Here is a 24228-nt window from a genome sequence, read left to right as displayed (position 1 = left end):
CCCCTATGCTTCCCGTGCCCGTGCACGGGCTGGGACAGGAGTCACTGTCCTTCTGGCTCCCTGTGCTACAACAGATGGCCTGCGCGCCCCTCCACGGTCGGTCAGCCAGCCAGAGAGTGGCCACCGGTACCTGCTGATGACTTGTCTGTTCCTTCCCTGCCTTCCGGTCCAAGTTGGAGGACATAGCCAAGCCTCGAGGGACGCATTCTGCCGCGTGGTGCTGACCACGTGGGCTTAATGAAGACAGGTGAGGGTCAGGAGCGATTGGCACAGAGCGGATACTCGGCACTAAGTAACTGTCACCGCCGTCACCACCACCACCATCGTTCATTATAACTACTTGTCTATCATCTCTCTATCTCGCACGGTCCGGGCCCGGTGTAGACGATCCCGCCATCATATGGACTCAATCACTGTGGCCAACAAGTGCATCTAGAATCCAAGGGCTCCCCCTCCAGAGCGGAGGAAGCATGCTTCCTACCTGGAAAGAGAGAAGACAAGCTGTGTCGTCCGGGGGGGAAGCCCTGATTTCCGAGGGTCGCTGAGTTCGGGCCATCGGTGGTCAGTCTGGAGCCGGGAAGAGGTTGGGGGAAAAGAGTGACGTGGGACCGCAGGGGCAGAGCTCAGGGGTCCTGAGAATGGCCTCACGACTGCAGTTCCTGTCCTGCAGGAGACGACTCGGGTCAGACCCGGGAGAAGGGGAGAGAGGGCTGCTGGTACGTGCTGTGCCCGGCTTGGTGCAGGGGTCTGGTGGGGAAGACCCTGTCACCTTCCACAGACGTCCTGGTGCCAGACAGTATTGTGACTTTCTTCCCTGTGACCTACGCTTGCTTCTGGGTTGCTCCTGGGGGCTCACACATGGCCAACTTAGTGATGGCCACAGACAGATAATGATAAAATGATTATAATGTGTATCATGTGTGTGCACACACACACACACACACACACACACACACGGCAAAGCTTTTACATTAAAACAATAGATGTCTTCCAGAATAAAGGGAAGCTTGTATACCTCTGGGCCCGCAGAAAATATTTCAGGATAAATTAAAAACGTAAGAGGTGGGGAGATACTTCGGGATGTGCTTTCAAAAGCACAGAGCGTGTGAAGGCTTGACGAAGCAGGGTCCTGCCTGTCTCCGCGACGTCCCGGGATGTGTCCCTGCGTGGAGAGACCGTGAACAAAGCAGACCGACCGGGGCATCGTTGGGCTTCCCTCTCTGATGTTAGCGCGCGACAGAGTGGTCACCAAGGGTGGTAGAAAGGGATCTTGGGGACAGAGGACTGGTCGGGACAGGTGGTCTTTACAACCCTGGCCATCGCCGTGATCGTTCGTCTTTGGACGCGTCATTTTCCCTCCCGCCTCGGAGTCCCACGCGTGGATGAGATGGGCGCTTTAGGACAGAGGTTTGCAGACATGCTCGGCTGACCTCGGGGTGGGGGGCTGCTGAGGAGTGGTAAGGGGGGGGGGGCTGGGGCCAGAGATGCAGCCTAGCCATCCGGTCCTCAGCCAGACCAACTTCACGTCCACCGTCATCATTTTATCTACTAACGTTCCGTGTAGATGTCTGAGAAACGGGGATCTGGTCCTCCTAGAAGTTAGCAAGCCACACAGCTTAGCTCGTCCCTCGTCCCTCCGGCATGTTCTCTTGGGCTTAGAGTGGGTTCCCATCTGGGGGCCCAGGAGCAAGTCCTCTGCCCATTCGTTCGTGATTGAGAACCGGACAGGCACTTTTTTGGTCTTTACCGAAGAACGACGGGTGTGTTGCCCCCAACGTGTCCTACCTCTGGGACCCCAGCAGGCCCCCCGCCCGCCTCTCTGAGGCCTTCATTTCCACACCTGTAGAATGGGGAGTCGGCCATCACGTCCTGTGGTTAACAGTGAAGCGGGCTGTGTGGTTTCCGGAGCTGCGACAGACGACCTGACAGGATTTCGGGACTTGCTCTTGGTATTTGGGAGCCCCAAAGCTCCAGGCTGGAGAATCACTGGGTGTTTTGTCCTTCTCTGAATGGTACAGGAGGCTCATTTTGTCCCTAAAATAGATGTCCAAAAACTATAAATGCCCTAAAGTGGTATATTAGCCTGTCTCTAGAATTTTCTGAGTACAAAAGTAAATTTCAAAGCCAGTGAACATTTCGAAATGAACGGGCTGCTTGACAGGGACGTTTCATCCTTGGGCACAGTTACCGTCCCCGGGGATGAAGGCATTCAGGTGAATAATTACACATTAGACTGAAGAAAGAGTTTGCTGGCTTTCACCGAGCCAGTCCAGGCTCCCTTGGGGTCACTGTCGTGCAGGCGGTCCCATGTCCCTCTACGCAGCGTGGCCGCACCGTCTGTGAGGACATGGGGGAGGGAATGCCAAGCTCCCGGGGGGACACAGCAGGCCACGTGCTCCTGGGGACACTGATGGAGGGCCAAGAAGCAGAGTCCGGGAGGTCTGTGGTGTCGGGGTGAGGCTGGTAGGCAAGGCTCGGTGCCTTATTTGTTTTTAATTTTGTTTTCATGTTTATTTATTTTTGAGAGAGAGAGACACACACACAGAGAGAGATCACGAGCAGGGGAGGGGCAGAGAGAGAGACACAGAATCCGAAGCAGGCTCCAGGCTCCCAGCGCAGAGCCCGACGCGGGGCTCGAACCCACAAACCTCGAGATCGTGACCCGAATGAAGTCGGACGCTCGACCGACTGAGCCCCCCGGGATTTGACACAGTCAGTGGGGGACTTGGAGGGAAGAGGGAAGTGGGAAGAAGTGGTCCCAGTTTGCTGGGGACCCGGCTCCAGGGAGCAGTGGCAGTGGACAGTGTCGCGGGGAGCTGAGGAGCTGGTCGTGATGGGGCCGTGGCCCCGGAAGGTGCCCGTGCAGGAAGCGGGTAGCATGTGGGTGGGAAGAGAGGAGCGGGGCGGGCCGCATGGCCCGGTGTCCGAGTCGGAGGGCGAGAACCCGAGGGAGTGTTCAGGGCAGGTCCCACAGGGAGCGGACAGGCCAGTCTGCAGAAGCAGGAGGCAGGCTTTCCGGACCGGACCGACACCCGCGGGCAGGAGGCCCAGGGCTCCCAGGGGGCAGGGCAGGCCCTGAGTGCGCCCACCGCAGTGAGCGTCACCGGGGGCTCACCAGCCACTCTCGCTTGGCCGTCTGGGGAGGATTGGCTCAGGACCGGGTAGGGCCCCCTTTATGGTCTGTGTCTACACCTCTGAGGGGCTGGGGTCACAGGACCAGCCAAGGAAGGGGATCCAATCCTCTGAAGCGGGCACACCCCAGGGGGCCTGCAGAGGTGGGAGTGTCACACATTTCCCCGTCCTACGACCCCAGCTCTGCTGGCCGGAGCAGAGGCAGAGGCTGAGAGAGGACAGAGGGTTGGAACGCGGGTGGTTGAGGTCACCTCTCCCCCCGAGTGGTTTGACAAGTGACAGACGGGAACCCCGTTCTTTGTTGCAGACCTTGTCAGGCGTATTGAGGGTGGTACGGCCGTAGACTAGACGTCGTGTGACAAACAGAGACTCCCTCAGTCCCCCCATAGCGGGGAACAGGGCCAAGGAGGCGACTTTGTTCACGGGAGGTGACTACATGGAAAGAACCGAGGACACGGAGAAGGCCCCGCCCCAGATGTGAGACCCCCCCCCCCCCCCCCCCGACATCCCCTCTCCTCTCTCACCATCTGTGGTTCTAACTGAAACTGTGCCATGTAGCTCCCCTTGTTCTCGTGGCTCGGGCACCTTCTGAGCACACGTTGCCGTGTGAGGAAGTCTGGAGGCTTGGGGGCTTCCCGGTGGGGCTGGTGGTGGACGGACCCCCCCCCCCCCCCCAGGGACCAGGGTCAGGGCCCCCCTGAGGGGGTCTTAGCTTCTCCCCTGCCGCACACTTTGGAAATGTTAACCTCAGAGGCCACGGCCCCCGGCTGCTCCCTATGCAGCCTCTCGAGCTTTCCACGGAGCCCCCGGGGACACAGAATAAGATGAAAACTGGTCATCGGGGCAGAAAGCCGACCCCAAGGTCGTCTTAGAGCCATGAGGACTGGCTGAGGAAGTCACCCAACAAATAGGGCTTCCTGTAAGGATATCGCCCCCTGGTTTTGCTAAGAAATAAACTTGTTCTTTTTAGGGGGGAAAAAAAGCAAACTAGGAAATACAGACTGAAAGAAATAAAAAGTGCTCCTAATCCCGCTGGCCAGAGATAACTTCTGTTCACATCTTGACATGTAGCTGATAGGCTATTTACAGAAAAAAAAAAGTGACGTATAAACATCCAGCCTTTTCCTGTTTCTCTGTAACTGAATTTACTCGTAACCCCTCACTTCTGCAGGTGATGGAATATTAACTTCGCCAATGCAAAGTGAGCTTAGACATTCCTGATTCACCCCTGATGCCACTCAGTCCCCTCTGGGACCTACTCCGTGACTTCTGATGTCCCCCACGGGGTTGCTGAGTGACACGAGGTGGGGCGGGGGGGTGCCTCTCCGCGGATGGAGACTGCCAGCCTCTTCTTGTGCGGGGCACCGGGTATGTGCTTCTCAAGGCCGCGCAGCTCACTGTCTTCCCTCCGCATCCACCTGATGAGCTGAGCTGGCACGCTCAGGCCACCCTGGGTACCTTGTCAAGCACCGGGAACTTGCAGCCACACTCCCTCCATGGGAGGACGTGTCCACTGGGCAAGCATCTCGGGCAGGACGTGTGTCCTCTCTTGTCCCCTGTGCGTCCTGCCCTGGCGTCTTCCTGTCAGCCAGCAAGGAACAGAATGGGGGCTCCTTGCCAGGCCCCCAACACACGGCCCTCGAGCCCCAGACTTCCCCCCCACTTGGGCAGAGACTTTCATCTCCCTTCGGATAGGACGACAAACGTTCTTTTATCATCACACGCTCTTCCCGGACCTGTGAGTTGACGGGATAAATGTTGTGCTTTGATAAATGTTGGGCTTTGCTGCCTGTGGTCGAAAGCAAGCTTTTGGCCTCGAGGAAACACACAAAATAAGAACAAACTCAAACGTGTTGGTCTCCCGTTGCTGCTGTAAGAAATCACCACAGAGACAGTGGCTTAAAACAGCGCAGAAGCGTGATCTTGTCCTTCTTGGGGTCAGGCGTGCGAAAGCGTCTCATCGGAGCTGAGGCCAAAGGGCGGGCGGGGCTGTGTTTCCGTCTGGAGACGGGAGGGGAGGCCCCATCGCCTTCCTTCTCCAGCTTCCGGAGGCCACCCGTGTCCGTGGCTCGTGGCCCCTTCCTCTGTCATCACAGCCGGGGATGCAACTTCGTGGGCTCGGACCCCCTCTTCCGCCTCCCCTGTGATTTCCTGGCGCCCACCTGGATAATCTGGGACGATCCCTTGATCTTAACGCCCGCTGATTAGCAAGGTCTGTTCCGTCTGCAGCCTTAACTCCCCCCTGATGTCCTAATACGACATACCTGCCCAGAGATTCCCGGTACGGGCCTCGGACCTTTTTGTAGCGGCCCATATCCCGCCTACCACACCAAATAAAAATCCCTTTGTCAAAGGCTGAATTCCTACGATCAAAAGCCATGACTTCCGAAATGATCGTCCTTGCTGTCGACTTCACCAAATCTACTTAGGAGTTCTAAAGCCAGTGACTCAACTGAAAAAAAAAAAAATTCTTTTCGATTAAAAATTTTTTTTTCTATCATCCTCTAGATGGTACGAATGCAAAGCTATTTCCACTGCCTACATTGTGGGGAAATCACCACGGACATTTGGCAAGTTCGTAGAGGAAAACACCCTCAATTCGACTCCCCGAATTTCATCTTCCTTCAAGCATATAGATCCTACCGATCGCTCTGCAATTTGTAACCAATTTGTTCCCTCGGTAACGTGGTGCAGACGTCTTTCCATGACAGCGCGCCGAACTTATCACACCGTTTTGATTTCCGCAAAGCGTTCCGCGTTTACGTGGCCCCGTCTCTCATCGTTGCCACAGCGGGTCCCGCTAGGACGAAGGCCAGGGTTCTGGCCCCCGTGCTGCTGGCGGCCGAGCCGAGGGTCCCGCGGTTTCGCGGCCCCGGGCGGTCACTCGGTTATTCAGAGCAAGATAGGCCTGGTGGTGGCAAAGTGCCAGCTCTGGATCCCAACCCCCAGCCCAGGATGGGGATGACTCTCAGGGAGCTGTTCCCGCTCTAGGTGCTGATAGCAAAGGTTTTTCTGTCAACCTTGCAGCACGGGCCTGAGAAACGGTTTTTTCGGGTGCGTGCGGGGCGTGCGTGTCTGCAGAGGGACCGCAGTGACCCGGAGGTGGTTCGAGCAGAGCGATGCTCACTCAGCAGGCTTTGATTCTTCAAGATCCTGAGTGGTGGTGGCACTGAATCTGGTCTAGTGGGGGCTCCTGGCAGGGGTGGGTCACCCCCCGGGACCGGACCGCGGTCTGTGCCACTTGCTTCCTGGTGAGGTTTTCTCTCTATCGGATGGAACAGGCTTGCCTTTCGGTCCTGTCATCCGTTGCGGCGTCTCCAAAACGGTCACATTCTCCCCCAGTTTCCAGCTCTGACTGTTTGCCTACTTATTGTATATTCTTTTGGTCTTTTCGGCGGGGGAATCCAAGGATTTATATAACCCAGCAGTCAAGTTGGTCACTTAAAATAATAGTACATCTTGTCCAAGTCTAAAAATAAAATCTCCTGGTATGAGAAGACAAGCGGGGGGAATTGGGTACAGTCGGCGGAACAGATTTTACAGCCCGCTCAGCCGGGGCTCGCACCCACTTTTCTTTTATCCCTGCTTGTCCCGGCATGGGCGGGAGTCAGAGCGCCTTCTGTTTGTCCTGATTAAAGGCAGCCTCCACCTTCCCCGGAGCCCAACTGCCCTTCTGGGGACACAGGCTGCATTCACCAGCAGCCGCTCTGCCCCAGCCCTTTGCAGATTTTATGAAAGGCGTTTTCACTTGGATTAAACAGGCGCTGTGTTTGTGTGTGGTGTGTGTGAAGGAGAAAATGAATCACTTCAACTTTGGGCAGAGATTTTAGGTGTTGTGTTTGTCCCTTGCAATTACATAAACACACCAGAACTCATTAAAAACAACAAAAAAAAAAAGTCCGGGGGGAGGGGAGCTTGTAGTGGGGAGCAGTCTAGCCCTTGGGATGATCTAAACAGTTTAGCACATTTTCCATACGTTCGACCTCAGAGAGGGTTGTGTTCAGTCCTCTCCCAGCAGAGTCTGAGTCCAAAGGAAAGTTTGAGGTTTTACATTTCTGTTTGTGGTACAGGAAAAGGCTTATGATCTGAGGGCTCGATCCAGTGAAATAACATCGCCTTCATGCACAGTTGCTTCGCAAGAAGGGCAGGGGTGGGAAGCAACCGTTCTGAGACGCTCAAGATTTGCTGGCAGCTGGAAAGGGCTTCTCTCCCTCCCTCCCTGCCGGGGGGGAGAAACAGCTCTAACGACGACTTACTTCGTACTTCTAACTCCTGTTCAAATACTCCCCGCCCAGAAGCTGCCGGTGATCCCCGGGGCTTGTCGAGTGAGCTGAGCGGGCTGGGGCTCTCGGGCTCCCGGGGACTTTTCCCGGCTCAGCCTCCTCCTCGAAGCCCTTCGGCATGAGTTTGCAGAAGAGAATCTTCCCCCGCAGGGAGACCGGTAAGTGCAGCTTCTTCTCAGGGGGTCCCGGGGAGCTGGATACGGAGGGGCTGACTCTCCTCACATCCTCAGGGAGGGGTCCGCTGAGCATGATTTTGGTTACGCCGTATTTTGTGTGTGTGTGTGTGTGTGTGTGTGTGTGTGTGTGTGTGTGTGCGCGCGCGCGCGCGTGCACGTGTGTGGAGCAGGACACATCCCCGTCTGTCCGCGTTGTCTTTGCAGAGCCGGCTGGATGCTCAGTAGTCTGCTGGGCAGAGAGGAGAGGGGCGAGGGTATCGCAGCGCCCCTGCCCCCCCCAGAAGAGGAGAGGGAGCCCTGACTGGTGCCCTCACTTCCTCTGTGAGCGTTGCTGGCAACCCTCAGGGAGCAGGGGCATCGGAGCAGTCCGGGTCCCCACCCGCTGAGCTCTGGTCCTAGCAGGAAACAGAACAGAAGGGGGAGCTCCTGGGTGTCTCTGGAGGAGCGGAGCAGGGGCCCCTCTGAGTCTTGCAGGGCTGGGTATGGGGAGGGGAGAGGTGAGGCTGGGAGGGGCCTGAGCACCCTGGCCAGACTCCCTGCCTTGCTGCAGGTATAGATCCGATAGATGGTTTCTTTGACCACCTCCGTTTGCTCTGGAAACATGAATAAACAGGCACCAGGGGAAAGGATTTGAACCCCTCTGCTCAACTTTTAAAGTCAACACTGGCAAAACTTCAGTTCTGTTGTAACTTTGGCATCGGAGAGTAAACACATGGTTTTCTTTAAAAAGGGGAATGAGGCAAGTCAAAGGCACACTCTGACTGTTCCGGCTCCAGGAAGATATGGAAGATACGGCGGGAGCCCTGGGCTCCCTTGGTGAGGTTCCACTCAAGCGTCGCTGGGGTCTGAAGAGAGGCAGTGGCACGTAGGGACCAAGAGCCGGGCTGTGGGGTCCAGCCACCTGGGGTGCGGTCTTGGCGCTGAGGTGAACAGGCTAGCTGACTTGGGGCAGGGTGTGTAACCTCTCCAAGGCTCGGTTTCCTCCCCTGCGAAACAAGGGCCATGGATTCCTACCTCACAGGACTACAGAAGCAATGAAGGAGATAACGCCTGTGAAATGGCCCGAGCATCATATGCGTGATGCCCGGAACTCGGGAGCGTCTGGATGCAGGCTCCTGCCCTATTGTGACACGGGAGCCCTCACAGAGCACCCAGGGCTTGGGGATAAAGGGAGCGCTCGAGGGCCAGGCCGCCATGCCTTCCCTCTCTCACAGCAAGTGGGCCGAGCCCTCAGAATGTCTCCCTTTGGCTGTGGACCATATGGATGCACTTACTGGGGAGTCTTCAAGAGCTGGGCTTGACCTGGTATTCAGTAGGTGCTCACAATTTGGTGAAACCATTTCATTTCTGGGGACGTCTTGCCACTTCCTGCATCGCCTTGTTTGGTTGGGTGTCCCGGTAAGAAAACAGAGATTTGCGTGGGAAGGTCATTGGGGAGTGTGCTTGGGGACACCACGTGTGAGGGTAAGAGGCAGAACTGGTCAGAAGGAAAGCTGGGGGGTGGAAGGCATGGTGATCCACTGGATCCCACGGGTTCTATACTCCTGCCATGACCCATCATTGCCTCCGGGCCGCTCTACGGCCGGGGTACGACCTTGGACGAGGTGGCTGTCTTTAGCAAAGGGTAGTTCTTGAGAGAGACTCAGCTATGACCATCACGGGGGTGACCCTTCTTCGGCTGTGGGAAGGAGTGCCTCGGTCCTGGGTCTGGGCGCTTCTCTGGGGCACAGCCTACAACATCACTTCAGAGTGATGATTAGGGGCGCCTGGGTGGCTCGGTCGGTTGAGCGTCCGACTTCGGCTCAGGTCATGAATTCACAGTTCGTGAGTTCGAGCCCCGCGTCGGGCTCTGGGCTGACGGCTCGGAGCCTGGAGCCTGCTTCCGATTCTGGGTCTCCCTCACTCTCTGCCCCTCCCCTGCTCACGCTCTGTCTCTCTTTCTCTCTCTCAAAAAGAAACGTTAAAAAAAACAACAAAAAAAATAGTGATGATTAAGTCCCCTTTTCTCTTGAGTTCCGCTATAGGATAACTGGGGATTAAATGCATCAGGCTCTGTCCAGTTAAACCCTTACGCTGTAGCGTGACCCGGGAAAGCCCCTTCCCACGGTGGGGTCGCTTGTCCCCGTCTAGACGGCGGAGGGACTGACGGAGCAGCGTCGGCCTCGAGGAAGACTCCCAACTGTGCCGTTTCACACGTGCACGTTCTGAGCGTGTGACCTCGTGGCCGCTTGGATCCCCAACGGTAGGTCACGTGACGTCCTCCCCAGGCGCCTCGACGACTCCTGCTGGAAATGGAGCCCCAATTCCCCGGGGGCCCTCGGGACTCTCCGTGGCCAGCCATCAGCAGGAGGGCTGGGCCTTGGAGACACAGAGGGCAGCTCCGCGTAGGGCTGGAGCGTGGGGAGCGGGGGTCTGTGCTCCTTCTCCCCTGCAAGCTGGTGTTTCTCCCGAGGAAACAGTAGAACCACGTGAAGGGTCACCATACTCCTTTGGTGGTTAAGAGCTGCATGGGGCTGCCCAGGACCACGCGGATGTACTGGGTCTGTTTTATCGCCCGCCTCGCCCCACCACCCATTTTCTACTTATTTTTCAATCCGCAAAGAATGAAGTCACTTTCTCGAACACTTGGAACTCATTTTCAACCACTTATTTAGAGCATTCTAGGCCACCGGGCTGGGCTCCGGGGACGGAGTGGGACACGCAAGATGAACGACACACGTGTGTAAATCTGACACGGGGTGCCGGGCGTCTTGGGTGCTCTGACGGGGAACTGACCTAGTGGGTGGGTCGGGGGGCTCCCCTGAGGCGGGGCTGTTCGAGCCGAGCTCTGAACGGGGGGCGGTTACGTGGGGGCAGGGGGAAGCAAGCTGTAGGTCAAGGGAACAGAACCTCGGAGGGCACAGATGAGGGAGGAGAACTGTCTCAAATCTCACCAGCTAATGAGCCACTGTAAGCATTAAAAAAAATTTTTCGGGGCGCCTGGGTGGCTCAGTCGGTTAAGCGTCCGACTTCGGCTCAGGTCACGATCTCGTGGTCCGTGAGTTCGAGCCCCGCGTCGGGCTCTGTGCTGACGGCTCAGAGCCTGGAGCCTGCTTCCGATTCTGTGTCTCCCTCTCTCTGACCCTCCCCCGTTCATGCTCTGTCTCTCTCTGTCTCAAAAATAAATAAACATTAAAAATTTTTTTTTAATGTTTCTTTTTTAAATTTTAGAGAGAGGGAGAGAGCGCACGCGTGAGTCGGGGAGGGGCAGAAGGAGAGAGAACGAGAATGTCTAGCAGGCTCTACGCTCAGCGCGGGGGCGGGGGGCTGACACGGAACTCCACCCACGACCCCGGAGGCATGACCTGAGCTGAAACCAAGAGTCAGACGCTCAGCCGACTGGGCCACCAGGTGCCCCCGTGAGCGTCTTTAGTGTACCTCGCCCGTCTGTGCTCTTTGCAGGGTTTAAGAAAACTGCTCAAGGGGACTTGTTAGCTCAGGAAACACAAGCTTTTGCTGGAGGGCAAGGCCTCGAGACCCTCCTCTGTGAGCATCAGACAGTCACCACGTTCCCCACACCTGGTGGCCGGCTTGCACAGCCCTGGGAGGCCAACACGGTTGTCTTTACTTTGCAGGAGAACAGAAGTGAGGCCCCGGGGGTGGGGGGGCTTGTCCCCGCAGCGAGCGGCAAGGCAGAGTTGAACCCGGGCGGGTCTGTTTCATCCAAGAGCCCGAGGTTTTCGACGCTGCACTGCGGCTGAGCAAGACCAAGGGTGACCCTCACACGTGCGCATGATTCCACTTGACCGTGGGGCTTGTCGGTTCCCGCAAGGGGAGCAGAACCCCCACCTGAGGGCCTCAGAAACCCACATCAGATGGCTGTGCCACAACGGATTTAACCGTCCCCCAAATTACTGATTCTCCAGCCTGCTTTCCACTGTATTTCTTCCAAAGCGGGATGATGAGACCTGTTCAAACGCACAGAAAAGTGGAAAGGATTGTGCTCAATGAGCATACCCCGCTTTTAAATTCCGCAAGTGACATTTTACTCTATTTGCCTTAACGCACGTCCGTCCATCCCTCCCTCCCTCCATCCGTCTGCCCGTCCACACACCCATCTTACTTTTTGGATGCATTTCCAAATAAGTTTCTTTTATGTTTATTTTTGAGAGAGAGAGAGAGAGAGAGAGAGAGAGAGAGCGCGCGCGCGCGCGCACAAGCGGGGGAGGGGCAGAGAGGGAGGGAGACACAGAATCCGAAGCAGGTTCCAGGCTCCGAGCTGTCAGCACAGAGCCCCGCACAGGGCTTGAACTCACGAACCTTAAGATCGTGACCTGAGCTGAAACCGAGAGTCAGCTGCTTAACCAACTGAGCCATCCAGGTGCCCCTTGAGCAACGTTTTGTTTTTTTTTTTTTTTTTTTTTAGTGTTTATTTTTGAGAGACAGAGAGAGACAGAGCACAAGCAGGGGAAGGGCAGAGAGAGGGAGACACAGACTCCGAAGCGGGCTCCAGGCTCCGAGCCGTCGGCACAGAGCCCGACGCGGGGCTCGAACCCATGAACCGTGAGGTCAGGACCTGAGCCCAAGTCGGACGCTTAACCCACTGAGCCACCCGGGCACGCCATAATTTCCAAATAAGTTTTAGGCATCGCGACCCTTCACTTCTAAACACTTCAGCACGTACGTAAATTAATCTGAGCGCAGTATTTGTTTATCCTCCTCTGAGGTAAAATGTACATACGCTGAAATGTGTGCACAGGAATTACACCCTTGAATTAATTTTGAGAAATGGACACACCTCTGCGAGGCCGACTCTCAGCACAACGAGACACATCCACCCCAGAAAGCAGGAAGCTCCCCGCCCCCCAAGCCCCTTCTCAGTTGGGTTCCGCTTTGACCAATAATCTATCGTGTGTTGCTAAATTTAACAGTGCCTGCTTCGTCCTGCCCCGGCCCTCGGGTCCTTCGCCTTGCGGATGGCGCTGGGACACTGAGGTGGCCTGGGGTGGGGGAAGGCAGTGATGCTCTTTGCTGAACCCGCACCACCCGTCAGGCGGTGAGCACGTTTCTTCTTTAAGTCTTTTTTAAGAAAATATTTATCGTCACCTTAGCTAATGTATGGCGTGTGCCGTGTGCTCTTGGCTTCGGGACTGGGTTCCCGTGACTCATCGCTTACACACGACCCCCAGTGCTCATCCCAACAGGCGCCCTCCTCGGTGCCCATCACCCATTTCCCCTCCCCCACCCCCCCACCGACCCCCAGTTTGTTCTCTGTGTTCAAGAGTCTCTTATGGTTTGCCTCCCTCTCTGTTCGAAACTATTTTTTCCCCTTCCCTCCCCCCATGAAATGAAAACCCTTTCACTAAGGGGAAGGCTGTAGCTCAGAAGGGGAGTGGCTTACCCAAGTCGCACAGCCGGTTAGCATCAGCCCAGCCTGGTAAGAACCAGCCCCGGACTCCTGGGCCAGTGCTCATTCAGTGCCCACTCCGGCCTCCCGAGCCTGGAGCGTGCACGCGCGTAGCTGGGCGTGCATCTGGTTCCGTTCTTCTGTCTCTGTCCGAGTTCTATCTGAGCATATGCGTCTGCCCACAAAGACCTCTCTCTCCCTCTCTCCTCCCTGCCCTTTTCTTCCTCTGTCTCTCCCTCTCCTCCCCCTTTCTTCTCACAGCTGTTGGGCAGTTGCTTGGGGGACTGTAAGGGCTACAGAGAGGCGTAAGACTCAGTCCACAGCACGGAGAAGCTCACGCTTACTGGATGGGACGTGCAGGAGTGAGTCGGCGTGGAGTGCTTTGGGAGAACAGGAGGACGGCTCCCGTTCCGGTGAGCTGGGAGGGGTGTCCGGGAGGGCTTCCTGGAGGAGGTGACTCTGGGCCAAACCTTGAAAACCCTACAAGAGCTGGCCAGGAGGCCGGCGCCTGCGAGTTGGAAAGGGCAGCGCGTGCGTGCGCGGAGGTGCGGAGGTGGGAGAAAGCAGCGGCGTCTGGAGGAACATCAGGCACGGGGGAGAGAGCCAGTGACCTTGGGCAGGGATTTGAAATTTTTGCGTATTGAGTCAGTCGTGTCATGATCATAACAAATTAAGAGAAGAAAGCGGGGATTTCTTCATCTTCACAGACGTTGCTTTCTGGTGCCAGGCAGGACAGGGCGCTCGTCAGATAGCTGCGCGGGCAGAAAGACAAAAGCGGGGAGCAGCCCCCTCGCTCCACTGGGGGAGGGGACAGGCATCCTGCCTGGGGGACCTCTGGCATCCTGTCAGAGAGGGACAAGACAGGGACTCCGCTGCTCCCACACCCTCGTGAGAGGCGACACCCCGAAGCGAACACAGAACACGCTGGTCCTGCCCAAGCCCTGCTGAGTGGACACGGTTGACCCCGGGGGCCCCGTGTGTCCTTCATTAATACCTGGCCTTCCTTTGCGGCCAGGTGGAGAGGAGGCATGCGGTGCCAACAGTCCTAATCTGGGCCTTGGAAGCGCAGCTCGCCAGCCTGACCACTCCCTCCCGCTCTGGCGTTAACCCTTTCTAAGCCCGTCCCGGGCTGACCCGTGGGGCAGGCATTTCCAGGTCGCTCAGCGGCCTTCCTCGGACACTCGCGGCCTGGACTTCGTTGTCAGATACCCTTGGGTTCAGATCCTGGCTCTGAGCCTTGGGAAAGTGGTTTTACCACCGCGCGTCCTCACTGTCCCTGCCCCGGGCAGGAAAACAGGGGCAACCAGCGGCCCCCCGCCCTCCGGGCCGACCGCGGAGCCGGATTCCGTGCTGACAGCGCCTGGCACGGCGTGTGCGCGCAGCGAGGGTGCCGCGCGCAGGGTCTCGTGGTGCTGGTCAAGGCCGCGTCTCCGAGCGCTCTTTTCTCACGGGCTGTGGCCGTGGCTGGAAGCATGTGCCTCCACGGGTCCAACCCAAAGGGTTATCAGAGCTCCGGGAAATGAACTCTCTTCCCTTGGAGGGCCCCACGGGGTCCCGGTCTGTGCCCTTCAAGGAGCTGGGACCGAGAGTGTCACTAGGTTTCTGAAGTTCCCTTTAAATCTGTACCTAATCAGATTCATCTGATTAAGAAAACGTCTGTGCGAGCCCTGTGTAGGCTCTAAAGCGCAAACAAATGTGGGAGCTCATTACACGGCATTAGTCACTTATTTATTCGTTCGGTTGTGGGTTGATTCATTCGGTAAATGTTTATCGAGACCTTCTGGGCCAGGCATGTCCCAGAGCCGGAGACCCTGCTGTGAACAAGAGTGACGATTTCTGTTCGGGGCGCTTATGCTCTGGAGGGGACACGCTCTGTGCAGTTTTTCTGTTAACTTGAAGCTGCCTTAGGGGCGCCTGGGTGGCTCAGTTGGTTGAGCGTCCGACTTGGGCTCAGGTCATGATCTCTTTGCTCAGAACTTTGTAAGAACTGGCACATCTCCGGCAGCCCAGTCGGAGGGGTCCGAGGGCCAAAGCCATCCCGCGGCCGAGTGGGCCAGTCCCCAGGGAGGGGACGCCTCACCCGTCCGGGACCATGTGCCTGGCCAGGGGCAGGAAGCCTGCTTCAGGGCCCACGGTCTCCGCTCCTGGACCCTGGGGTTGAGTTTTGGGGTGTGCAAATAACTACCAAAACGTGGAGGCTGGGAGGGAGAGGTCCCACCCGGAGAAGTCAAGAGGACCGCTCCTGTGGGGCCTGGGGATCCCCGGTCAGTCCTCAGGTAGCGACCCCAAGCAGGAAGCAGGAGAAGGAGTTCCTAACTGAGAAGCCCCAAGGCTGGCCACGTGGGTCTGGGGGTTTTCGACACGTGGGTGGCCGGCACGCTGGGGGGACTGGCCCCGATCACACAGCGTGTCCGCGGTGCGCGGAGCGAAGGTACTTCCTGGGGGGCCGGGCGGGTAACAGGAAATCCGGTGCTCGCGGGGTCTACCAGCTGTCTGCAGGTGCCGGCCGGTCTTTCCGTAGCTGGAAACGGGGATGGGTGCGCGTGTGCGCGCGAAAGCGTGTACGCGTGTCAGCGTGTGCGTGTGCAGGTGTCCGGGGGCGATCCCACGGAGGTGAACTTTGGGTCTGGTGCTCAGGGGAGACTGAAACGCACATGAGTGATGGGAGGCACGCGCGCGGGGTGTCTAAAGGGGGGCTTCCTCTCCCGTCGCCCCCCCCCTCCCCCCCCCCCCGCTCAGGGACTCTGCGCCCTGAGCCCTCAGTCCCGTGGGGCAGATGAGCGAACGAAAGCTGAGCCGCGACCAAGATCTCGTCGTGAGGCCTCGGGGGCTCCCCGGCCTGCTCCCCCCTCCCTTCCCACGGGCACGCGGTGAGCCGGCCCACGCGGTGTCAGGCCGCGGAGGGAAGCCCGTCCTTTGCCTGGAGGGGGTCCTGGGGGGCACAGGCGCCGCGCGGTTTCCACCTTGAGGTGCAAAGCACCCTGGGTCAGTAAGGGTCTGGGCGCGATGTCCCCCACACTTCGGAACGAATTCGCTTTCTGATAGTCAAGGAAGGCGGGCCATCTGATAGGAGGGTAAGGCAGGGGCTGGCGTAGGGAGAAAGCTGTGGGGTCTGCGAAGGGTGAAGCGACCTCCAGAGGCCGGGGGACTCCGTCGGTCCCAGCCTTGCTGCCGGATACAGACAGTCCCAGAATCTGGACCCTGGACGCTGGACCCGAGCCCCGGCTGCGCTGTCCCCCCTCCCACCCACCCCCAAAGAAAGGGGAGAGTCTGTGCCTGCTGACCGAGGCCTACATTTTCTGCTCTTGAGAATTTCCTCCGCGGCCCTCCAGACTCAGCCCTGCGACGCGGGACGGTCCCCCACACCCGCTGACAAAGACAGCTTTGTCTCCAGTGCGTCTCCTTGTGACCGTGGGCCTGGCTGCCGGGCAGTGGCTGGACTTCTGCAGCCCCACACGGAATTGCAGGGGCCTCCTACGGGCGCCCACAGCCTCGTTAGAGCCCCCAGGAAGCCCTGAAGGGCTTGTTGATGGGTGCTTGGAGCGCATTCCATTTTTCAGAAGACAGGGCCCCACAGAAGCCCCAGCCCGGCACGTGCCAAGCGTTCACGAGGCTGTGCTTAGGGGACACGTGTGGGAAGCTCTTCAGGGGGCAGATGGGCTGAATGCCACCCTTAGATTAAGCTCTCCAAGGGGACATGCGGGGGTGGGGGGAAGCACCCCGGTCACAAGGCAATCATCCCGACGGGGGAAACAGAGGCGCCTTGTCCCTGTTTGCTGGGGCCCTTGACGCGCTCCTATAAGTCATGTCCTTGGCCCTCCAACTCGAACCACCTGGAGGGCTTGCCGAAACAGAGGGCCAGGCCCCGCCCGCCCAGGTCCTGAGTCAGGAACCTCAGAAACTGCATTTCTACGGGCGCCTGGGCAGCTCAGTCGGTTAAATGTCCGATTTCGTCGCAGGTCGTGATCTCCTGCTTCACGGGTTCGAGCCCCGCGTCGGGCTCTGTGCTGACGCCTCGCAGCCTGGAGCCCGCTTCGGATTCTGTGTCTCCCTCTCTCTCTCTGCCCCTACCCCACTCACGTTCTGTCTGTCTGTCCGTCTCTCTCTCTCAAAGGTAAATAAACAGTTAAAAGAAAGGAAACGTGCATTTCTAGCAGATGGTGCTAACACCGTTGGCTTGGGGGCCAGACTCTGAGAACCGCTGGGCTGCCTCAGCTCCTGAGAGCCAGTTTTTACTCCAAGGACAGAGAGGCAGTGTGGTGCCATAGAGAGAGCCTGGGCTTTGGTGCCGGGTGGATCGGGATCAGACTCCAGGCTGGGTGACCGCAGGGAAGTTGCCGGACTCTGGCGAGCCAGGGATGGGCTATGACCCAAGGTCACCAGGTCTGCGCATAGCAGGTGCTCAATGAATTTTTGTGCAGTGATTTTTAAGATGGGTATGATAACATTGGCTGGACTGGTGGCAGGTCGTGGGAGCCGACGTTTGCGTAAGGCTAGCAGCGTGTCAGGCCCGAGGAGGCCTGCTGGGGATCGGGGGTTCTGGGCGGGGCCGCCCCCTCCTGGTGTTCCCCGCAGCCCAGCAGATGGTGGCCTTTGTTCCAGGGCTCAGCTTCCCAGCGCTGGCAGCCTCCCTTTCGGACCAAGGCTTTTCACGGGGAGAAATCAGATGGCTCAGGTCGGGAGTCTCTAAGCAAACCCGCGCCAGGCTGGACGCGTTCGCCCTGAGTCACCTGTCCAGAGCAGGTGGCGAGGGCAGCGTCTGACTCAGAGCATCCCAGCCGGTGGCGGGGCCTGGGATGGGACCCGCAGAGCGGCCTCTGGGTGAGGACGGAAGTCTATTTCCCATCCTCCGCCGGCTCTGACCCAGGCTGGGGCCCCAGGCTGTCCCGGGGAAATGGTGCCTTCACCTCTGCCGGGGAGCCGGAGAGAAAACTGAGGGAGGTGGATGCCCTGGGCACCGCGTGCAGGGAGGTAGGTGGGCCCAGGTGAGTGACGGTCCCTCCGCCGGCCGCTCTGACCGGGAGGCTGGCCCCTCTGACGGGCGTGGGGGAGGCTCTTGGTTGCTGGAACTTGACGTCATCTTTGGAAGCTGTGCTGGGGTGGAGGCAGGAGCAGAAGCCAGAAGAATCTTAGGGTGGGAGTCGTGAGCCACCACGGGGCGCAGTGAGTGAGGAGGAAGCCGCGTCGGAGCTTGTGGGGAGGGGACGGGCCGGTGACCTCCTGCGTCTGCTGTGCATGTCCCGCATTCCTGGGGCTTCTGGTTCTGGGACATCCGACCGGCGGCCGAGACCCCACCCTCGGTGCGGGACACGGGGACACCAGGGGAGGCCTCCCGGCTGCCGGCCAGCTTCCTCCTCCCCAGATGCATGGGAGCTGACGGGTGTCTCTGACCTTGACCGGGGTGGGGAGGGCAGCGTCTCTGCGTGTCAGCCACGCCGGTGTCGTGGGCGGGCTCCCACCACTAATTCCCCACCTTGCTTGGGTCCCAGGGTGGGCGACCCTTCGGCTGAGGAACGTGCTTGTCTCTGCCGGAGAATGCGGTCCCCGCAGATGCCCTGGCGCTCTGTGGACACGGGGAGGCGTCCCCCCTCCTTCTCGTTCCGGGCAGAGCCCCTCAAAGGCGGCACCTTTGTCCCTGGAGCCCAGCTCCGGGCCAGCCCGGGGAGCCGCTGTCCGTGGGCTCCTGCCCTTCCTCTTGGTGCCCGGGAAGGAGAGGAGAGGTCTACTCTTCTCCTCCGTTCGCCCTCTCGTCCTGCTTGTCCTGTGGTTAGGTGGCCGTCGGCATTTACGACCGCCGTGGAGGGCCCCTCCTACCCTCCGCATCTGACAGGGACAGGAGCTGGCGGGGGTGGGGGAGCCGGTGCCCCCTGCCGTCTGTTGGCTTATTCAGCCCCAGTGGTGCTCATCGGTGATACTCAGTCTGCCAGGCGCTTCCTGCCCCAGGTGCCGCCTTAAAGCCTTTGCACGTGGCATCTTGTACTAGCCTCTCGGCACCACCCCCCCTTCGGTCCTGTGTCCCCAGAACAGAGAGGTGAGGCCACTTGCCCAGGATCTCCCGTCTAGAAAGGGGCACTCCGGATCCTCACCCCAGCCCGACTCCCACATCTACACCCGTCATTGCTACACGGCTCGGCAAATGTCTGCATTTCCTAATCGCCAAGATTTACCTTTCCTGGGTAGAAGGTTGGGTTATAATTGCCCAGAGCAGGTGTTTGCTGGCTCTTTCCATGCATGGGAACCTTCCCGGAATTGAAATCTTTCCTGAGAACTCATTATAAACCGTCAAAAGCAGAATTGCTCAGGTGGGGGGCGGGGGGCAGGGGTGTGGGACCCATCCTTTGCCAGCCTCCCCCATCCCTTTCTGGGGGGCCAGCAGTGGCCCCAGCGTTTGGGGGTGAGGCGGGGAGGGTGCGCTCGGAAACGAAATCCACTCACCAGCCGGATGGGGTCCTGGCTCCCAACTGACTCTTCAGTTTCATCAGCCCGAATTGGCGATTCGGTCCCTTTGCTCCCAGCTCACACCCCCGGGCTCCAGGGCCACCAAGAGATCTGCTCTGATGGGAGGACAGGAGGGTCCTTTAAATCTTTCTGCCTCTGTACATGTTGTTCTCTGGACGTGAAGTGCTTTCTCTGGAACCTCCTGCCTTCCTTTCTCCGGGTGGAAGACCCTCATCCGGCTTTCCAGCCTCAGCTCACGGGCTGATTCCTCGGTGAGGCCATTTATCAAGTCACTTCAGACTGTGGCCCTTGATTCAAACCCATATGATTGAACTCCCCACGCTGGGCATATTCTCCGCTCACACGTCCGTCTTCTCCAACGGGCCGTAAAAGATCGTGTCTTCCCCCTCGACACCCATCAGTGCCTGGCACACGGTGAATCTCCGGGAACGACCTGTGGCCCAAATAAGTGAATACCAACATCACCGCAGCCTTAACTGTAACCAACAGTAGCTGGCATTGGCACTGTCCCCGTGGGCCGGTGACAGATTTTCACACGGAAGACGTTTGTTTTTTTTTTTTTTTTTTTGGATCCCGAGACCCAGATCGGTGCGGAGAGGACCACGCTCGCGTACGCGGGCACAGAAATATCCAGTGAGCGTATGATGGTTCTGAGAGCTTCGAGTGTGGTCAAGAAGGCAGCCAGCAATAGGAATTGATTTCAAGTTCTTCTCTCGGCTTCCAGCTGGAAGAAGGACAACTGAACATCGGTCCCGTACGCTAGGCAAGGTTGCCCACGTGTGGTGGCAACGCTGAGGGTCCCTGCAGCCAAGACTGCAGAGCAGAGAAGGGGCCAAGCAGGACTCGTGGGCTGCCGGGAGCCGCTCTGCTGGCCACCCGTGGAGATACTGGAGGACAGGGTGCACACGGGTGTGGAGCTCGGGGCTGACGGCGCCCCAGGGGCTGGGCCCACCCCGGGCGGGGATCTGCGCAGGAGCTGTCCTCGCTGCGGGGGGACAGCCAGCACCGGGGCACGCTCCCTGTGGCCCACCACAGCAGGCGAGGCGAGGCTCGAGCAAACACGGGCCCCTTCCTCTTCCTTCCACGGGGAAGACACAGGGGATTTGAGGGTGCGTCCCAGCTCCTGGATCGGAGTAAGGACAAGCAGGTGTGGTGAAATGGGAGCCTCGGGGGCCCAGAAGAACGGAACTAAGTGAGAAATCAAAGCTAGCACCCCCCGCAGGAAGCGGCTGTGGGAAATCCGGGAACGCTTCAGACGCCCAATCGTCTTCCGTGTTATCTGTGTTCGTGCTTTATCGCACCATAGTATAAGGGTGGTGTTTCACGAAACTCTTGCCTTAGATACAGGTGTTTGTGTACATAATACATTTACGTTTATCAACATTTGCATACAGACACGTCTTACGTGTGTTTACGTGGTACGTATCACGAGGTAGAATGTAAACTCTTACCGTGAGAGAAGATTTACAGAGTTTCGAGAAACAGTGGGTGGGATTTGGAAGGGAGATGCTTAGGGAGAGCGTCCTAAGCCGAAAATATTCCCGATGTTGCGTTCCAACCCGGTGGCCTTGTCCCCCTCGCCCGAGGCGGGGACCCCGGACTAAGTCGGCTACGGGTTCACGTCTTTCTGTTCTTGCCTTTTCTTAAATGGGTCAGGAGATCTGGAGCAGCAGGGAGGCTGGGGGGGGGGTGGGTAGACCCCCGGCCCCCGGCCCCCGGCCCCCAACCCCCGTGCCTTCGCTCCCTCTCTGAGTGTGCGCGCTAGCCAGTTCCAGCCCCTGGAGCAGGGGGCCCCCCTCCCCAGGCGTGTCCTGGGCTACGCGCTTCGCACCCCCTGTGCAAAGAGGAAACGCAGATAATACGACTGTGTGTGCCCGTGTGTGTGTGCGTGTGTGTGCCCGCTCATGTGTGCGTTGAGAGAAAGAGAAATAATCCTGAGAGCATATATAATCTCTTACCAAAATGCAAACCAAAACCAGTCACCTTACACACACACGTGCGCACATACACACACACACACACACACACACACTGGCAGCTGTAGGACCACAGAGTCTGGAAAGTTCTTGCAGGCAAAGACTCCGTGACGACGTAGAGCTGTGGGTGGTTTTGCATCTCTCTGTGTCTCCTGCCTGGAGATGGCTGATGTCAATCTCCCGCCGTTCCAGTCGGTTGCCCAGGAAGGGGCCTCGGTTGTTCACTCGCGGCCGTGTTTTGAGCATCTTTCTTGATCCAGATCTTCTGCCAAAGTAGCTCGGACTCTGGGTCTGTTCATTTAAAATGTTTGCGTTGTTCCTGTCTTTTATCTTTCTCCCTCCTTAGATCGAAACGAAGTAAGGTGCACCCATTTATTACTGATTTATCGTATTGCCGCTTTGTATTTTAGTTTTTTACAAAATTGGCTTTTGATAAAATGTTCTGGTCGGTCAAATGCACGGTGACCGGTTTTCCCCCATCCCTCGGCCTGTTCTTCAGAGACCATCCTGATGACAGTTTGGTGAGGACTCTGAATTTTTCTATTTCCGAACACACGCACGTACACACACACACACACACACACACACACACGCTGTATAGCACAGAAAGATCTACCTCATTCTTCTCCACACCTGCAGAGTACCCCGTGTCTCTTCACACTCACCCACAATAGAACACAAATACACACGGACAACCCACCAGACTTGTGCCAGGCCTGGGGTTGCTAAGTGTTTCCCATTAGAGGTTGTCCAGGAGAAGTCACTGCACAGAGTCTATGAGGCTCTATGTGGATACATACATCTCTGAAGTTCCAAAGAGAGACTGCGGATTCTTTGGAAATGTGTGCACCACGTTGAAAACACTGAGTCACACCACACATGGGCTCACAAAATAAACCTCAGTAAATTCCAACGAATAAAAAATGTCCGGGACGCATCCTGTGGCCACGATGCAATTAAACTGGAATTTTCTGATCAAAAAATTATAAGAGAAACAAGGCTAAATCTTGGGAATTCGACCATAAGAAATTAACAATGACCACAGCGACCTTCAGAAGAAACTGGAAATCACACCTGCAATTATAGACCATTTAAAAAAATAACAATTAGGGGCGCCTGGGTGGCGCAGTCGGTTAAGCGTTCGACTTCAGCCAGGTCACGATCTCGCGGTCCGTGAGTTCGAGCCCCGCGTCGGGCTCTGGGCTGATGGCTCAGAGCCTGGAGCCTGTTTCTGATTCTGTGTCTCCCTCTCTCTCTGCCCCTCCCCCGTTCATGCTCTGTCTCTCTCTGTCCCAAAAATAAAAATAAACGTTGAAAAAAAAAAATTAAAAAAAAAAAAAAAATAACAATTAGAGCGCCATATTTCAAAATTCGTGGGGTTGTGGCCCCAGAGGTATTCAGAGGAGAATTTCTAGCTTTAAATAATAATGATGATGATGCCACTAGCGGCAATGACATATAGTCAATAAATTGTATTAAGGGATTTACATCCAGTGGGATTTACATCCAGTATTTTATTATTTTATTTTATTTATTTTATTACGTTTTATTTTATTTATTTTATTTTGTTTTATTTCTTTTATTTCTTTTTTATTTTATTTATTTTATTTTATTTTATTTATTTTATTCCATTTTATTTTATTTATTTTATTTTGTTTTATTTCTTTTATTTCTTTTTTATTTTATTTATTTTATTTAATTTTATTTATTTTATTCCATTTTATTTTATTTATTTTATTTTGTTTTATTTCTTTTATTTCTTTTTTATTTTATTTATTTTATTTAATTTTATTTATTTTATTCCATTTTATTTTATTTATTTTACTTTGTTTTATTTCTTTTATTTCTTTTTTATTTTATTTATTTTATTTTATTTTATTTATTTTTTATTTTATTATTTTGTTTTATTTATTTGATTTGATTTGATTGATTTGATTTGATTTCTTTGATTTTATTTCTTTGATTTTATTTTATTATTTTGTTTTATTTATTGTATTTTATTTTATTTTATTATTTTGTTTTATGTATTTTATTCCATTTTATTTATTTTATTTTATTTCTTTTATTTTGTTTTATTTATTTCCTTTTACTTATTTTATTTTATATTATTTTATTTATTTTATTTTTACATGTGAGATCTTGCCAGTTATGGGATAAATATGTAAGATTCATAACTTACATATAAGTAACCATTTTACAAATGGTTCCCTTCAAAAAAGAAACAAAAGGGCTGGGGAAATAACATAATCAGAGACATTTAGAACCTATATAAAGAAGAATATAAAATTTGTTTGAAGGTTCGAAAAGAAAATCTGAGCAAATATTAAAAAAAAAAAAGACAAACTAATTAAGAACGGTTCTTGGTGCTCCCTAAATTTGTCTGTAAATCCAAGGAAATCTTCATAAAAACTTCAACCAGACATTTTAGAACCTGAGGGAATCATTGTGAGGTTCCCCAGAACTGCGTGTTGACAAAAATCAGCCATAAATTTCAATTTTGTTCCTCCAAATAGGAACCTTTATTTTTCTGGTTTTAAGTCTGATACATGATGGCTGTAAAAGGAAATAGGCCCTAGGAAATTAGTTAAGTACAAAGGAAAGGCTGTCTGTATACCCCATCCCCCAGCACTTCATGCACCTTCCAAAACAAAAAAGTTATTAACAGTTCAGTGTTCACTAATCCAAGTCCATTTCGGTAAATAAACCTAGTCTCGAGGCCTATTTTACGGTGTTTCTTTATATCGGAACATATGGCGGACCTCTTTCCACGTCCACCTATGGAGATTTGTCGTAGCCGTCTTACTGGGTGGGAATGT

The 24228-nt window shown here is 55.6% G+C and overlaps 2 protein-coding genes across 3 annotated transcripts in view; both read left to right on the top strand.

The window, feature by feature from the left end:
• The window catches only part of CFAP161 (cilia and flagella associated protein 161), a 36651-nt gene extending 30990 nt beyond the window's left edge, over positions 1-5661 (top strand). The window contains exon 10 of the mRNA XM_047846830.1: positions 5641-5661. The gene's annotated coding sequence lies outside the window, so the exon portion shown is untranslated. The remainder of the gene's footprint in view (positions 1-5640) is intronic.
• A 1454-nt stretch (positions 5662-7115) lies between these two features.
• IL16 (interleukin 16) overlaps positions 7116-24228 on the top strand; it is a 94281-nt gene continuing 77168 nt past the window's right edge. The window contains exon 1 of one of the 2 annotated variants that reach the window (XM_047846635.1): positions 7116-7573. In XM_047846635.1, the coding sequence (XP_047702591.1) occupies positions 7534-7573 (40 nt within the window). In that variant the 5' untranslated portion in view covers positions 7116-7533. Of the gene's footprint in view, positions 7574-13262; positions 13391-24228 lie in introns of those variants that run through there. The other variant, XM_047846636.1, reaches the window with a different exon arrangement.

The sequence above is a fragment of the Prionailurus viverrinus genome, unplaced genomic scaffold, assembly GCF_022837055.1.
Source record: "Prionailurus viverrinus isolate Anna unplaced genomic scaffold, UM_Priviv_1.0 scaffold_40, whole genome shotgun sequence".
Lineage (NCBI taxonomy): Eukaryota > Metazoa > Chordata > Mammalia > Carnivora > Felidae > Prionailurus > Prionailurus viverrinus.
The sequence above is the reverse complement of the archived record's forward strand: the minus strand, read 5'-3'. Positions and strand labels throughout refer to the sequence as shown.